The sequence below is a fragment of the Aptenodytes forsteri genome, unplaced genomic scaffold (assembly GCF_000699145.1).
Source record: "Aptenodytes forsteri isolate BGI_AS27 unplaced genomic scaffold, ASM69914v1 Scaffold15, whole genome shotgun sequence".
In the NCBI taxonomy this organism is placed as follows: Eukaryota; Metazoa; Chordata; class Aves; order Sphenisciformes; family Spheniscidae; genus Aptenodytes; species Aptenodytes forsteri.
In genome coordinates, this window is record NW_008795129.1 from 4,386,046 (window position 1) to 4,402,560 (window position 16,515).

General features: G+C 42.6%; 1 protein-coding gene across 4 annotated transcripts in view; it reads left to right on the forward strand.

Moving 5' to 3' along the window:
- GBF1 (golgi brefeldin A resistant guanine nucleotide exchange factor 1) overlaps nt 1–16,515 on the forward strand; it is a 105,170-nt gene that overhangs the window by 80,442 nt on the left and 8,213 nt on the right. For all 4 annotated transcript variants that reach the window (XM_009277699.1, XM_009277700.1, XM_009277702.1 and 1 more), the window contains 13 exons: nt 2,996–3,198; nt 3,655–3,778; nt 4,084–4,209; nt 4,810–4,892; nt 7,166–7,402; nt 8,322–8,415; nt 11,103–11,279; nt 11,718–11,782; nt 11,884–12,007; nt 12,599–12,670; nt 14,047–14,141; nt 14,585–14,738; nt 14,955–15,177. In XM_009277699.1, the coding sequence (XP_009275974.1) occupies nt 2,996–3,198; nt 3,655–3,778; nt 4,084–4,209; nt 4,810–4,892; nt 7,166–7,402; nt 8,322–8,415; nt 11,103–11,279; nt 11,718–11,782; nt 11,884–12,007; nt 12,599–12,670; nt 14,047–14,141; nt 14,585–14,738; nt 14,955–15,177 (1,777 nt within the window). The remainder of the gene's footprint in view (nt 1–2,995; nt 3,199–3,654; nt 3,779–4,083; nt 4,210–4,809; nt 4,893–7,165; nt 7,403–8,321; nt 8,416–11,102; nt 11,280–11,717; nt 11,783–11,883; nt 12,008–12,598; nt 12,671–14,046; nt 14,142–14,584; nt 14,739–14,954; nt 15,178–16,515) is intronic.

Here is a 16,515-nt window from a genome sequence, read left to right on the forward strand (position 1 = left end):
ATTATCTGTTCTGGTTTAGTTGTGCTAAAAGTTGCAAGAAGTTGGGGAAATTTTGTGGCACAATTTGTAAGTTGGTCCATCTGATTTCTGAGTGGGAAAGTTGCTGGATCTAGTTTGTGTTATATGGAGATAATCAGGCACTTTCATCAGAAAGGGCAGGTTCCCTACTCTTATCAAAGCTGAAAATGGGGAGCGTACCAAGAGGCCCATAGCAGAAATTAACAGTCCAGCCTGCTATTCTGATTTGTTTATTCCCATGCTTTATCATAAGGATGACTGAAAAGATTGTCCTGATTGTGGCAAAGCCATTCTTTGTCTAGATGTCTGTTTCTTTGAACCTCATTAATCCAAGTTATAGTCTAAACTTTGTGCAGCTTTTCCATTCCCTCAGTGTTTCTAGTCTAGGTCTAGTGTTCACAAAGGTGTTCCATGCTGATGGCTTTGTATTTATCTGCTGTCTTGTGTCAAACATCAAGTACTGGCCTGCTTGTTCACCTCCAGAGACAGCAGATGAATAAGATATCTGAAGTCCCTATGGGTTACATGGGACTAGTTTTTTTGTTTCGGGTTTGTGGTTTTTTTTTCATTCACAGATGTTCTTTGTACAGATTTTGTTCTCTTTGCACAACATATACGTGAGGTAGGTAGGTTATTTAGGAAGTGAGAGATTACTAAATTTCAATATGAAAATGACACATATTCTAGATGAAACATGAGTGGCCATAATAGTTGTGGGGTAAGGAGCCAGATGATATAGTGGAAAAAGAAATTAATGTCTTTGAACGATTCATTGGTGGTAAAGAGAAAGGTTTTTGATTTTGTACCTGACTGAAAGGCTTCTGACTTCTCTCTCTAGCATAGGTGTTTTTATTTTACATTGTTATAAGGGAGTGGTGGTCATACTTGTTTAAACAAAAATACTGAAGAAAGTACAGCAGATCTCTTTCTACTGCCATGATAATCTGTGCTTTGTGATCCACCCTGTCAGTCTCTGGATCTGAATGTAATTTAAGGCATTGGTTTCTCTCTAGGAAGTCTGCTGCAGTACTTAGGAACTTGGTTCTTTACCTGCAACATAGTGCTGCAGTGGGATAATGCTGACTGGCTTCCCGAGCCACAAGGACAGCGGGGGGAAGTGATTGTCAGCACGGTCTTCTAAGGAACCACCGAGTTTTTGGCATTAGCTAATTTCTAAGAAATGAATATTGATTTAGTTACCATTTCATTTGTAACCCTTTGCTTTGCATTAAATCTAGCTTTCATGGCAGCTTTGCTGATGGACTTTGTGTGAAAGTCCATTGTTGAGAAGGGAGCTTGCATAGTGCTTCCACTGTTCTAACTGAAAACCTCTGATAATACTCCAGCTTTACTGTGCTGGAAAACAAGGTTAGAAGAAATCAAGAGCATTGCCAGTGGCTGAGAGTTCCTTAAAGAAAGTTCCAGGTGGTCCTAGAAAAAGGGCAGTGCCTTACACTACAGCAGAAGGCAGAAAGACGTTCATAAATCTCTGTTAGTCTGCCCAGGGAAAATCCTTTCCTGACCCTAAATCTGCTAATGGTTTCATCCTGAGCATGTAAACAGGGAACACAAAACATTCAGCTTAAGTAATGTTGATGCTGACATGGCACCAGCATGTTCTGCTTCCTTTAACCTCTGAGGTACTAAACATTACCACAGCTGGAAGGAGGAAAAAAGCTAAATAAAAGCAGAAAACAAATTATGCATCAAATGGAAAGTTTTCTTTGATGTTTCCAAAGGCAATGATCAGAAGCTCAGAAGCATAGGACTGACATGATTATAAATACAGTGCAAACTGCCAGTAGTCTGGTCTCCTTTCAGGTGGTCTTAAGAAGTATAACCAGTCCACAGAATACCCTAGGGCTTGGGTTACAGGATTTACAGCTGAACAGAAATGCTGCTAGCGTCATACAATCCCTTCCAGCCTGTTATACCAGGGCAGCACATGGTTATTATTTCATTATGCCCTCGCTCTGGGTCCTTGTGTGCTCCATGCTATTTCAGGGTCTGTGTTTCACTGCAATTTGAGGATGTTCACACAGGCAGGGGAAGCAGAGAACAGAGGGCTGGTGGCTTCTGAGGTACTGAGAAACCCAGGGGAGCTAGTAATCATGATGGTCACGAATTTAGTTCACTAGGTCATTGCTAGCAGTTTGATCGTGATAGGAGCTAACAGGGAACTGACATTTATTCTGGTGCCTTAGTAAAGTTCATACAGTTGTTTGTGCTTTTGGTTTTTCTGAACACCACCAAGAACATTCAGTTAACCCTTTCTTAGTCAGGTGTTTTATTACACTGACTGTGGTACCGTCTAGTTTCCTAAAATAAGAATCAAGCGGGGCAGAGTAGTTGACTTCCCTTCAAAACCAAAAATGCACCTGCTCTTCCCAGCCTGCAGATAGCCTTGTCATGCTGCAATACCAGATGTTCCTGGGACCATGTCTCACTAGCAGAATGTTTTCTGGTTCTTAGTTTAATCTTTTGCAGCACTTCTTCCTTGCACCTGCTGAATAAGTGCCAAGGATTCTTGCTGCATGTCTCCTGGCAGTGAGATAGAGTACGAGAGCCTGGAGCCAAAGGGGACAGAAGAGGGCATGGCGCAGTGCTGCTGTTGTAACTGGGTAGAGTTGATCTTGCCACATGTCTGGGGTTCATCAGGGACCTTCCTCTGCTCTGTTTACATACTAGAGCAGATGAAGCATTTGGGGTAGCCAAGCTAATTGCTCGGTGAAATGTCAAAGCTTTTCAAAGACAGCAGCTCATGCTTGCTCTGTCCAGTATTATTTGATGGTGAATCCTTGTGATGAATGCAGGTTTTCTGGCCTTGGTCAGCCTTCTTGTTGGATTACACAGTACAATAAACTTGATCATGCTGAGGTTGATCTGTTTTCTACTTTGCTTTTGGTTCAAATGCCAAGAACAATCTGAAGTAAGAAATGCACTTCAAGCTTGTAATTCATCAGAATGTCTCCTTCAGCTCCTGATAACCGGCACAGAGCAGTTCAACCAAAAGCCAAAGAAAGGGATACAGTTTCTGCAGGAGAAGAACCTCCTTGCCACCCCCATCAACAACAATGAGGTGGCCAGGTGGCTACGGGAAAATCCTCGCCTGGACAAAAAGATGATTGGGGAATTTGTGAGTGACCGTAAGAACATAGACTTGCTGGAAAGCTTTGTTGGGTGAGTATCTTTCTGTATCTCTTTAATTGGAAAGGGGTGAAAGTTAAGAGTTCAGTGATAAAAAAAGCAGTAGAACAGTAGTTCCTGGAGGCATTGGATTTGTATCGCTTGGTTCTCTGTGTACCACCATGCCTTAATTCTATGCATCTCTTGCATATGGTAACAACTTAGATACATGTAATAGGTTGATACTTGAGCTCATTTCAGTAGGGCCAGTCTCTGTGAAGACTGGAGAGGTGATTACATACATAATCACTTGTAGGATTGTTGACTCTCTTTTATTGTTTTTTGCCTGTTCATGGTATATTTCTTATGTCCTCACTCTCCCCTCTTTACTGTCTGTTCTCTCTGAAATCTGATATTCTGATGCTGAAACAAACAAGATTGTAGTCAGTAAGTTTCTCCTACATTTCTCATCCTGTTTCAGTTTCTCATTGCATTTCATTCTTCTTGCAGGACTTTCAGCTTCCAAGGTTTAAGGCTGGATGAAGCTTTACGACTTTATCTAGAGGCCTTCAGATTACCAGGAGAGGCGCCCGTAATCCAGAGACTGTTGGAAGCCTTCACAGAACATTGGAGGGTGCGTACCTGGTGGGCAGAAAGCTCAAAACTGCGTTCTTTCTTGTGCATCTGCTTGCTGTGATGGACATGTCAGATCAAACTGCCTATATAAGCTTACTGTGCCCTGCAGGCAGCAGCTGTTGTTTTGTAGGAGATGGCAGTGGCACATAGATTTCCGGGGTGCTTTTTGGAAGCTGGAGCCAGAGCCTGGGGTTTTTGTTTGTCCCAGAGATGATTCAGTACCGTGGGTAGGAAAATGGCTGTCTTGGGTCACTGATACCGCTGTTCCTGTAGGACTAATTTGTGCATACGTTTGCCTTCCAGAAATCAAATGGGTCCCCATTTGCTAATAGTGATGCCTGCTTTGCCCTGGCCTATGCAGTTATTATGCTGAACACTGACCAGCACAACCATAATGTCCGCAAGCAGAATGTCCCAATGACTCTGGAGGTGGGTGTTACCAGCGTAGGCACCTGTCTTCTCTGGTTTTGATAGCAATGTAGTACCTGTTTTTTTTTTAATCTCGATTGCATTCTCTTTTTTCCCTGGCATTCATCACTCATGTACACAATAAGCTGGTGTGCAGCACTGAAGTTGAGTACAGTTGGAGAGGGGAGCTGTGGGCAAGGGGCAGTCTGAAGAAATATGAGCTTAGCAGACAACTTGCCAAGTTTGGCAAGAGGCTTGTGTGTGTGTGAGCAAACTGTATCCTAAGACATAGTAAGAATGAGAAGATTGTTGAACTGCTGTGGGCTTCTAGAGAGTTCAAGTCCTGTGAGTGTCAATGCAGCGGTACAGACCTGTCATGGCGTCCAGCCTCAGCTAAGCCTGTGTTATATTGTGTCTGTTCTTTCCTTGCGAGCAAAGACAGGGGTGGCTGCACACTACTACCACTAAGAATAGCATTTAGTCTTTGAACTTTGAGGCTGCACGTTGAAGAACGCAGGAAAACCTCCTTCTGGTCCCATGAAAAACAAGTGGAGTACTGATCCTAGCCAAGCAGTTAAAGCTGGAGATACTAGGAATTAACGTTGGTGTAACTTTTTTCAGGAGTTTCGGAAGAACCTGAAAGGTGTGAATGGAGGCAAAGACTTTGAACAGGACATATTGGAAGACATGTACCATGCCATCAAGTAAGAATCAACCTGTTATCTCCTTGTATGCAGAGAGCAAACTAGAGTTGTTTGGTCTGTGAGACCTCCAGAGAGTATGGAGGGAGGAGACTCGCCGATAATGTGCCCGTTTGCCTCAGACCAACTTCTAGCTCCATGTGGGGCTGTGGTAACAAGCCTGTCACAGTGATTGCACTGGATTTGTATCTTTGGATTCTTGCCATGGTTTTTTAATCCACAGAGCTTAAGCTAAAGTTAAGAAATACATTACTTCTATCAACATGCAAAAGAATGGTTGAGCAAGACCAGCACATGTGAAATGCTGTATCTGAGAAGGCTCTGTTCTCCAGACCATGCCTTTAGACTTCTTTAGAACTTTCTGTGTAGTGCTAGAGATAGTATCTCATCCCCAGGACAGCACTGGTGCCCTGACATAACGTGTCCAAGTCTCAGTTTCATATGTTCTGCTTTTGAGCTCTTCATATGAGGCTGCTTGCTGTCTGCACCAATCTCTTCTGCCACCCTTGAAACTCTTGGCACACTGACCAATATTTGAGGAGAATTCCCAGTGGCTGAGGCCCTTTTGTGCACAGACTAGCTCTGGGTGGGGAGCTTTAATAATAGCTCAGAAATCTAGCCTATAAGTAAATCCAGGCCCAGCCAATTTGAAGCTGAGAGGATTACATCTCTCAGGAGACAGGATGTGACTCTGACTCTCAGCTGGTTTCAATCTGCAGTGGCTCGGGCTGGAAGCAGGGCAGTGTGATTAGGCTGACCTTCCCTTTGGAGCCTTCTCCGGGAAGGTGGAGATGCTGCCTGTACTGAATATCTAGAAATTCTTCAAGAGGTAGCTCTAGTTTTCAAAAAGAGCTCTAGTTTTCATTGGCCTCTCTCCCCTGGGGGTGTTCTTAATGTTTTGAGTAGTACCCCGAGAATATCCTCATATCTTTCAGTTATCTAGTGCCTCTGTCCCAGTCTATCCCCCTTTATCCTCCCTTCACCAGATACTTTAGCTTTTTCAGTATGGCTAAAACAATTGGTGTATCGTTTCAGTATTGCTCCATCTCAGATAGATTGTCCCGCTGTCATAGTTGAGGTTGAGTAACCGTTTGTTTTCTTTGTATTATTAGGGGCAAAAAAAAAATCAGACTGTAATCTGTACAGAGTAGTGCATGATCTCTTCAGGATCTCAGCATTTCACTTTTGAGCACAATTTCATTTCCTGAGACTTTCCAAGTAAACCCATTCACTCTCTTCTGTTAATAGTAATCAAATATGGGTTCTTAGAAAAAATACGCTATTGACTGCAAACATATTTTCCTATATAATCTCAGTAATGATTGCTCTTGTCAAAATATGCAGGCACCTGAAACTGAGAAGAGCTTATTTCTTATGCATAAATCAAGAGGGTTTTTTATAGTTGTTGTTAGCACATTAAAATTGCTTCTTTGGCAACTGAAGCATGTTATTTTTTGGTTGTTGCAGAAAGACCTCTACTTTTCAGATTGGCTGCAATCTACTATTCTTGGTAGACTTGAGACTCTTGTTCAATTAGTTGGTCATTTGCAGAGGGTTATCTCTTGTGCAATGTTACCCAAGTCCAGGGAGTATGTATTTAGGCTTGATACATTTTAACCTGGGATTGCAAGTGCTACTTGGCGTTAATTGTAGTTGTTTCATTATTGTATAGCTCTAATCCAGTTAGACTAAGGAGCTGTGGTACCCTAATTATGAATCACCCATCATACATTTGGTTTCTTGTTTTGTCTTTAATTTTGTGCTACTTGGCTTTCTGATATTTGATCTTGGCATAATATGAATATTTGCATTATTCTTATACAGAGGTACTCGTGCCTACTGTTGACTGCAGTGGTATAACCATTTAATTTTTTTTTTTTATCTGGGAGTAATGAGATATGCAGAGCACTCTAATGGGGTGAGAGTTGGGATGGGGGGGGTGAAGCTATGCCAGTGTGCTGTCCAAAATTTCCCATCATTTAACTGCAGCGTGTGTTACATTTTGCACTTGTAGTGTTAGGTAGCTGCTTCTTCAATACTATCCTTATACAGTTGCTGCTGAGTGCTGCTGAGAGCCACCGGACTTTATATCCAGGATATCAAAGAGGGGCAGGGGAAGCAGGCAGGCCTAGGAAAATAGAATGTTTCAGGAGCTGACAAAATCACTCCAGAGTAGGTATCGCTTAGCTTTGGGACCATGTAATGAAAGGCACTGTGTAAATGTTAGGTTTGGCTCAGAACGAAAAATTCAACCTTTCTGCCTTCCTTCCTTGTAGAAATGATGAGATAGTGATGCCAGAAGAACAGACGGGCCTGGTGAAGGAAAACTATATCTGGAATGTCCTGCTACATCGTGGTGCCACTGATGAGGGAATATTTCTCCATGTGCCTCCTGGAAGCTATGACCATGATCTTTTCACCATGACATGGGGGCCAACCATAGCAGCACTTTCTTATGTTTTTGACAAGAGCTTAGAAGAAACAATCATCCAGAAGGCTATCTCTGGTTTCAGGTAACTCTTGCATTCATGAAGACCCAGAAGAGTTAAAGTGTGGCCATTGTCTCCTGTTTACCTGCTAGAGACGCCACAGTGAAAATCAACTATTACTTTTCCTAGCAACTGAGGAGCTTTTTATTGTCCTCTAGTTTTGTTCTGTCATTTGTATTGATTCATCCCATCTTGGCCTCTCTTGGTTGCTGCTCACTGTTTGGCTTGACTGCTGTGTTGTAATAAATCAAAGTGCCTGGGGTATGTATTTTTAAACTCCAACCTGGTTACATTTAAAAGACCTACTGACATAGCTGTGCTGTTTAGAAGTGAGGGGAAAAAGTCACTCTTAACTTGCACAGTGATGCTGGCAAAATCCCTGTATATGAGGAAAACCTCTCACGTGTATGAGGCCATAGCTGTGGCTGAATGGGATGGGGGATTTTTTTTCTTTTTTTCTTTCCCAGATGACCAGTATTCAAAAAACTTGCTATTTGTGAGAAACTGTATTGGAATGATCTTTGGTCATGCTTAGATCCAGATCAAATGATGCCTTAAGCATAGTTTTAAAGCTGTGTTAATATACTGCTGTAGCCATGATCTCTTGGAAACTAGACCTTCAACACTATCGCCAATCTCAGCAACTCGCTCTTACATCAAGACAGGAGATTAGGTGTATTGGCACAGGTGCAAGTGGTCTGTCTGTTTAGACTCACTTCTTGAAAGTGATCCTTGCATCAGCACAGACAACTATCAGGGTCTATGGATGAGGACTGAGATTATTTGAGGGATAATAGCAGACTTCTGTGCATCAGCATTCATTATGAGAGGGTGGAGAGGAAGGTCTAAAATGTCAACAGAGAGGCTCTCTGATTTGCTGTCCTGTAGACAGACCTGTCTGTGCTGACTTAATACATTATTTTCTGTTTTCTTCTTTCCCCAGGAAATGTGCCATGATTTCTGCTCACTATGGCCTTAGTGATGTGTTTGACAATCTCATAATTTCTCTCTGCAAGTTTACAGCCCTCAGCAGCGAGGTAAGTTTGCAAGGAGGGGAAAGAAGCATGGCTTTTAGTATATCGGAGCTCTCTTCCTCTGTTAAGCAGTAATATTTGCTTATTTTAGTTATCATGGTATCTGTAGATATCTATCGGCCCCTGCCCAGAGTTTTCTGGAGGAGGCAATTAAAAGTGTGTAGTGAAGTAGGACTTCGATAGGACGGGTTCCAATATGCAAGTTTCCTTCTACTCACCCACAAGTGGCAGTTTGTGCAGAGCAGAATGCTATGACATAGAAATGTTTATTCCACCTGCTTGATCTAAAGAGACTTGGATGATCGCTGTCTTGATCACAGGGAGATTTATGATCCCAAGCAAGTTTCTGCATTTCAGCTATTGAATATTTAGTTATAGGGCTTATGCGGTGCCAAGAGGGATTGTTTTGTGAGCTGTTTTTCCAAAGTGTAGGGGCTGTGCATCCACCCAGCGTAAAGGGGTTAGAAAAACAAATGCTTTGAATTGTCGGTTTGTGTTTGGAGGCTGGTAATATGATCGGCTGTCAGCCCCACTTTTGGCAAGCCCTAAAGACCGTTTCTGTGGATTGTACTGTGAGAATAAATTCAAGGTACAGTAGTTGGTGTTAGCTTTTTTTGCCCAGATCCGTTTGTGTGTTACAGCATCAGCCTGTTTTTCCCCAAGGTGTTTGATAGACAGTGTGTGGCAGACCATGCTTTGTGCTAAGGAGAAGACGACAGCAACTCCTTTAAGGGGTCAGAACTCACAAAGAATCTTACAGCATTGCTCTGAGAACCAGTGCAAGACCCACGGTGAGCAGAATATAATTGCCACACATACAAAAGTACCAGGTTGACTATTAAAAGACCAAGAAATCCCAAGTGGTGGGGTTGCTTTAGATTCCCTCTTCCTCCACAACAGTAAAGATGAAATACTTGATCCTCTCCAGGCATACCAGACCTTGAGACTACCAATAGATAACAGAAGCAGAGGAATGTCTGCCATGAAACAACTGTTTGACACAGATTAACACAGCAGAAGCAACCAGACTAAGCCCTCAGAGGCATCAGCTATTGCCAGCTGCATCCCATCTAGTTGTGAGACTGGAATCTGGAGCAGTCCGAGGTCTGTGTAAATTAAGCAAGCATGTCTTCTGGTGATGACGTAGAATCAGGGACTTCTGGATTTGAAGAAGGCTGTGAGTTCTTATCTTTGGCCAGATTCCAAGTACACCAATTACTTTCTGCTGTCCTAAATTCCTGTAAGGCTTGGAGACAGTAGTGGAATATGACAACTGAACAAATATTTGAGAGACAGTCTGGTGGAAGGGGGGAAGGGAGGGGCTGTCTTCAGGGGCTGAGGAGACAAAACAAAGAGCAACTGTTAGAAAGCAAGGGAAGAACACCAAAGTGTCATATAGCTGCTATAGTCACTTCCCAGGTCAGATCATCCTGGTGACCAGGCATCCCTTCCAAGCACTGCAATTGCTATGCATGGCCACTTTGGTTGAAAGAAGAGGAATGGAATGGAATGGAACATGGAGGGGGATTAAGTGATTTCAGAAGAACGAGTGCCCCGCTTCTTGATACACAGTTAAGACTCATACTGACTCAGTGTATAAGTAGTAGCAAAACCCCTGTGTGTCTTAATTCAGTGGTTGTGGCTTGTTGCCACACTGCAAAACCAGGCATACTGCTGTCTGCACTCTGAGACTTCAGTGATGTATGTATTCATGTGGTTTCCCCATAGCAACAATGGAAAAAACAAATTGGTTGTCACATTTCTGCCAGACTTCTGGATTGGCACTTATAATGGAGTTCACCTGTAGATCAAAGACCCATTTTGATAATAGTTTTGTCCGCAGTCTGGCTGAAGCGAGAGCTAGTTTTTCTGAACTTCAGGTCTGAGATTGGAAGAGCCACATTTTCAGTCCATCCTATCTCCCGTCTTCTCTCTCCTTTCTTGATGAAGGAATAAGTATGGGTTTTGTCCACATAAGCAAGAGAATGGCAAAGCCCATCTCTTGTCGAAAGGAACATTGCTATGAGCTTAAGTAACTGTAGAAACATGGAGCATGTTACAGTGCCTGATACTAGCTCACACGGTTGCTGGGTTTTTTTCTTGTTTTGGCAGCATATACTTGGTTGGTTTAAATGACTTAGCACACTTTTGTATTTTGAAAAGCTGTGAGTGCGTTAACAGATTATGAGGAACTGTGATCCAGCCATTACTGGCAGAGACTGTATGTTAGGGTTCACTCTTACTTTGAATCTTGCTGTTAAGTAGTGGTAGGAGTAGCTTTGCAAGTCAGTAATGCTTTTTGCCATAGTTTCTTTCTCTAACACTAGAGCGGAGTAATTGCTGCTTCCAGAGGAGATGTGGTACTTTTTGAAGAAGGCTTTGATCCTAGAATGAGTTCCCATAGCAGACTAAATTAGTGTTAGTGAGTTTTCAGCAAGCACTTTCAAAATGTGCTGTATTGTTGTCCTTCTTGGAGAGCTTATGTCTAGGTGGTTCAGTGATTCAGCTTGTATCAGGTAAGCTGCCTTGTCCTTGTTTTTGTGCAAAGTGAATATGAGCTGAGGAGTTATCCAAGCGTCGTACACGGAATTTTTGTTTCCCGTAACCAGTTCTGAACAGTCTGCCCTAATTTGTGTTGAAAAGAAAACATCTCTTGCTAACTGATCGCCACCCCCTCTTCTTTCCTGCAGTCTATTGAGAACCTGCCCACTGTTTTTGGAAGTAATCCCAAGGCCCATATTGCAGCAAAGACTGTGTTTCACTTGGCCCATCGCCATGGTGACATTCTGCGGGAGGGCTGGAAAAACATCATGGAGGCCATGCTACAGCTTTTCCGAGCAGAGCTGCTGCCCAAGGCCATGGTGGAGGTAATAATAGCCGGCCCGTGGGTAACTGAAGAGTAGGGGAGTGGGAAGATGGCTTTTCATAGAACCAGTTCAAAGAGGAGGAGAGCTCTCTTGCAAAGGCCTGGCTTTGGTAAAGCGTGTACAGAGCTAGAAAGCCTGCAAAGGGTGTAGTATGAGTTATGTGCAGGCTCCAGCTTCTTTCATAGGGTTTAATTTTTTTCTCATTTTACTTTTTGTTGGATTTGAGAAATAAATTTTACTTGAACAGATTTTGAATATTGCTAGATGGGGGTGACACTTTACTGAAGGGGTGAGGGGGTGAAGAGCTGGGGTTGACTGCATACACATAGGTGGTGTGCTGTAGTGTTTCATCACTAAGTGAAACATTACGGTTTGGGGGGGGGAAGGCTACAAAGAAGTAGACAATTGATCATATACATGTTCTGGTCTGTCTGCCAGGTCGAGGACTTTGTGGATCCTAATGGCAAAATCTATCTGCAACGTGAGGAGACACCATCTAACCGGTGAGTGGTGTCGATGGCCCAGGCAGTCCTTTTTGTACTAAAGCTGGAAAATAATATGATTTCTTGTTTTCTCACTGATGCTGGTGTCTTCTGATTTGCAGTGGTGAATCTACAGTGCTGAGTTTTGTTAGTTGGCTCACCCTCAGTGGGACAGAGCAATCTGGTATGAGAGGGCCTTCTACAGAGACACAGGAAGCAAAGCGAACGGCTCTGGAATGCATAAAGGTAATATACAGGCTGTAAAAGAACCTGCTTTTGTTCGTGGTGATAGTACTATGTGGATAACAGGCAACAGAAGCATAAATATGCGTGCTTCTAGGCAGTATTGCAGGTTCCAGAGGACTTGGGAATTGTAAGAAACTACAGAGGAGCATATCTGCATTGACAGCTAAAGGGTCTTATGCGCTGTTACTACATTTGTGCATAACACATGAAAACAGGAACGATTCCCCACAAGAGGCTGGCATCTGCCCTTGGCATCACAGTCCTATAATTGAAGACAAATTAATAAATTCTTAAATGACTAATCTTTTCCAAGGCAGCGTTAAGGCGTATGGTGCCAACAAAATCTGAACCTGGGGTTTGAGCAGTGTGTGGACAGAGGAGTTACCTGTTAAAATCTCTCTAGCACAGATCAAGTCTGTTAAAGGTAATTGATGTTAAAGGAGCGAACTAGCTGGCAGGAGTTTTCCTCCAGGTAATTCTGTTAAAGCTACTATCTCTGTCTTTCCTGGGAACAAGCTGTGTTTCTGGAGGATCTGTTTGTATGCCTTCCCCATCCCCCAGATGCACAGCCCTCTCTTCTGTCTTTTGCAGCAATGTGATCCTGAGAAGTTGATCACAGAAAGCAAATTCCTCCAACTTGAATCCCTTCAGGAGCTCATGAAGGTGAGAGAGATATTGGGCAAGGGATTGGACTGGTGATGGAACAAGTATGCTGTGCATGATCATGGATATGTGCTATGTACTCGCCTAGCTCCTCTGTCCCCAAAGGAGGTCTTGGACCTATTTGGGATATGAAACTAGTCATTAGTTCAGCTGTTACATGTAACTTCTGTGCTGGCAGCCACAATTGCCTTAGTAGTAGAGGAAGACATTAAATTGTGGAATGCATTCTAAAAGCCTTGAGGAGGTCATGTTAAGTGTTTGAAAATATGTGTAGCTCTGCGTAGGAGCTTAAGGTTATGCTTTTTCATCTTTTCTGGTGTGCTGTGTGCCTAATGAGAACATTCTAGAAGACCACTTTAGAGGCAGGAGCTGTACAGAAATATTTGACTGTGTGCCCCTAGGTAGTGTGGTACCTGGCTGCTGTGGGAGACGTAATAAGGCTGGACTCACTAGCCTTTGGGCTACAGAAGCTCATCTCCCTGGGGGAGGGTAGTTACTTACCTGGTTCTGGTAGTGGCTTCTCAGGCTAGTGTGGAGTTTGAGACTGCTCCAGGGTGCGGAACAAATCTGGCTGCTGCTCACCACTTCCAAAAGCAAATAGTGCAGTGCAACCCTTGTAGGGATGCTGTGTGGGCTGGCAGTGTGTTACCTAATTCCATGGCTCCTTAAAGTACAAGCGCCTTTCCCTTCAGGCTGCTGTAATTGCAGTTCACTGGCTTCATCAATAGGGTGCATGACACTATTGACACTTATGCTAAAACAAAGGAAAGGTTTATTTATCAAGGCTTGCTGCAGAGGTTCAGAAGAATAAGTATTGAGTTTCAAAATAAAGATAAGTGAGTAAACCCCAAAGAACAATACTTAAAACAGCTAAAGCAGAACTTGCTGTTTGGATCACACAAAGACCACTACGTTGCTGGCCCACGTGGAGAAGTGGTGACTCAGTTTTTGTGTGCCATGTCAGTTCCGGGGGAACATTTTGCTCTGACCCCTATTATGTCAGAAATTCTCCCTTGATATGCAAGCTGATGGCTTGAGAGGAATAATTCCAGTATTTGTAATCGTTTCTAGGTATAGCTGCCTGTTCTGTGCTTCACATATTCTTAGCAAGAAGCTGCTGGCTTTCAGAATTCCTCTCCATCTGAGAGACTTCGTCAGGGTTTAACATCCTTTAAGTTCATCTTGCATAATAAAAAAATACAATTTTCCATATATTTAGCTTGACCTCTATCCAGTGCATTTTTGATAGACTATGCATGACCTCACCAGACAGTGGAGTGCAGTTTGCCCAGACTCAAAGCATTCTGTTGGTCCTCACTTGTTGGTCCCCCAGTTTTGGGGGCTTGTGATTCACAAACATTTCCTGGCTTTTCTAGGCTCTAATTTCTGTGACTCCTGACGAGGAGACATATGATGAAGAGGATGCTGCCTTCTGCTTGGAGATGCTTCTGAGGATTGTACTAGAGAATAGGTATGACCTTGAAATACCTGCAGATTCACTGTAAATGTCCCTGCTTTACTGCAGCTGCTGCCTGGGTCCAGGGAGTGAGTTCCTTATGTGCTTGATTTGCCAGCTGAAGCAGCATGTGGCTGTAATTTCAGGGCTTAGCAATTCCACTCTAGCATGTGCAAACAGAGGGGCTATGAGTTATTGCTTGATATCCTGAGATTTGGAGAACATAAACTAAACTGTGGAAGGAGAATTCTCCCACCTGATTGCTTTGCAAGTAATGAAGTAAATAAGAATTTTGGCGGCTTTGTTGTTTCTATGTGTCTGTTCTTATATCTCCCGGCTGGAGTCTTTCATTGAAATGAAGAAATACTGGGTTGTCTGGAGTTCTGGGAAAGGTAGCTGGACCCCGCTTGTCTCATCTCCTTTCATCCTACCCTTTCCCTCCTCCTTGTTGTGGCTAGGGACCGTGTGACCTGTGTCTGGCAAACTGTCCGAGACCACCTCTATCATCTCTGCGTCCATGCGATGGAGTTCTGCTTCTTGGTGGAAAGGGCAGTGGTGGGGCTGCTGAGACTGGCAATTCGGCTCCTTCGTCGGGAAGAAATCAGCGCGCAGGTAAGGGATTTTTGAAAGTCAGTTACTGAGTTTTGTGGCTACACCTGGCAAAACAGGAAACCAATTGCTGTTGGATGGACCCACATTTAACCTATCTGTGCTGCAGGTAACAACGAACAGCAGTTGTAAGTAGCTCTAAATAAATGAAGGGGGACTTTGCTGGAGAATGGAGTGTAAATAATAGAGGCTGTTATTCTTGTCTCCTTCTCTGGCCAGGTTCTCCTCTCATTACGTATTCTGCTCATGATGAAGCCAAATGTGCTGTGCAGAGTTAGCCATGAGGTTGCCTACGGCCTCCATGAACTCCTGAAGACCAATGCTGCCAACATTCACTCCGGGGATGACTGGTACACGCTCTTCACCCTCCTGGAGTGTATTGGGTCTGGGGTGAAGCCGCCTGCAGCCCTGCAGGTTACAGCAAGGGCAGATAACGACACAGGTAAGACGGGCCAGCTTTTGCTAGGAAATCTGATGCCTGCCTGCCAGATAAGCAGCTGCTTCCTCAAGCTTTTCAATTAGCAAAGGGGACTGCAAGAAAACAAAGCTGATATTAAACTACATTAGCAAGATTAAAGACCAGCACCTGCTGTTCGCTCCTACCCCATGGTCTGTCCCTGTCTCTACTCTGCCATCTCTTCCTACTCAGTGAGCAGCAGTCCAGGTGCTAGTCCCTGGGGGAGCAGTGGGAGGAAAATTGATACCAGTTGTAGCAGCTGTAGAAGGTCTTTGCTCTACCCAAGGAGCATTTTCTGCTGGTTGTGGTCTGGTGCCTTGGGTAATATAGCCTTAATCTCTCATCTGGGTGTGTAATGTAAACCCAGCTGTTGTTCCTGTCATACTTGCTTCTTTTGTGGGACTGACTCCTTTCTGTCCCCGTTTTAAGGATCTCGTAAAGGAAGTTGTTCTTTAAAATTCTATTTCCAAATCCATTTGTGTTCAGAGTGTCTGAACCATTCCCACAAGACCAACCCACTATTTCCCACTTCTCTTGACTGTGTTAGAAAGACAGTCTTTTTCAGCAAACTGTTCCTGTTTCGCTTTAGCCAGCTGGCAATGTATTTGAGGCTGACAGCTTCAGACTTTTAAAGCAAACAGCAAGAAAAGACTTTTCCAGAAGCCTTCATTTTCTTCTTTGCTTTTCTAAAACTTCCTTGCTAGGTCCTGATGCTTTGCGCTAGACAGATGGGAGAAACCTGATTTTGCAAAACCCCTGTGGCCTTTGCCTTCTGGGCTAATGCTGGGCTCTCTTCTCCTTTTTTTTTTCTTTTTTCTTTTTTCTTTTTTTCTTTTTTCTTTTTTCTTTTTTTTCTTTTTTCTTTTTTCTTTTTTTTCTTTTTTCTTTTTTCTTTTTTTTCTTTTTTCTTTTTTCTTTTTTTTCTTTTTTCTTTTTTCTTTTTTCTTTTTTCTTTTTTCTTTTTTCTTTTTTCTTTTTTCTTTTTTCTTTTTTCTTTTTTCTTTTTTCTTTTTTCTTTTTTCTTTTTTCTTTTTTCTTTTTTCTTTTTTCTTTTTTCTTTTTTCTTTTTTCTTTTTTCTTTTTTCTTTTTTCTTTTTTCTTTTTTCTTTTTTCTTTTTTCTTTTTTCTTTTTTCTTTTTTCTTTTTTCTTTTTTCTTTTTTCTTTTTTCTTTTTTCTTTTTTCTTTTTTCTTTTTTCTTTTTTCTTTTTTCTTTTTTCTTTTTTCTTTTTTCTTTTTTCTTTTTTCTTTTTTCTTTTTTCTTTTTTCTTTTTTCTTTTTTCTTTTTTCTTTTTTCTTTTTTCTTTTTTCTTTTTTCTTTTTTC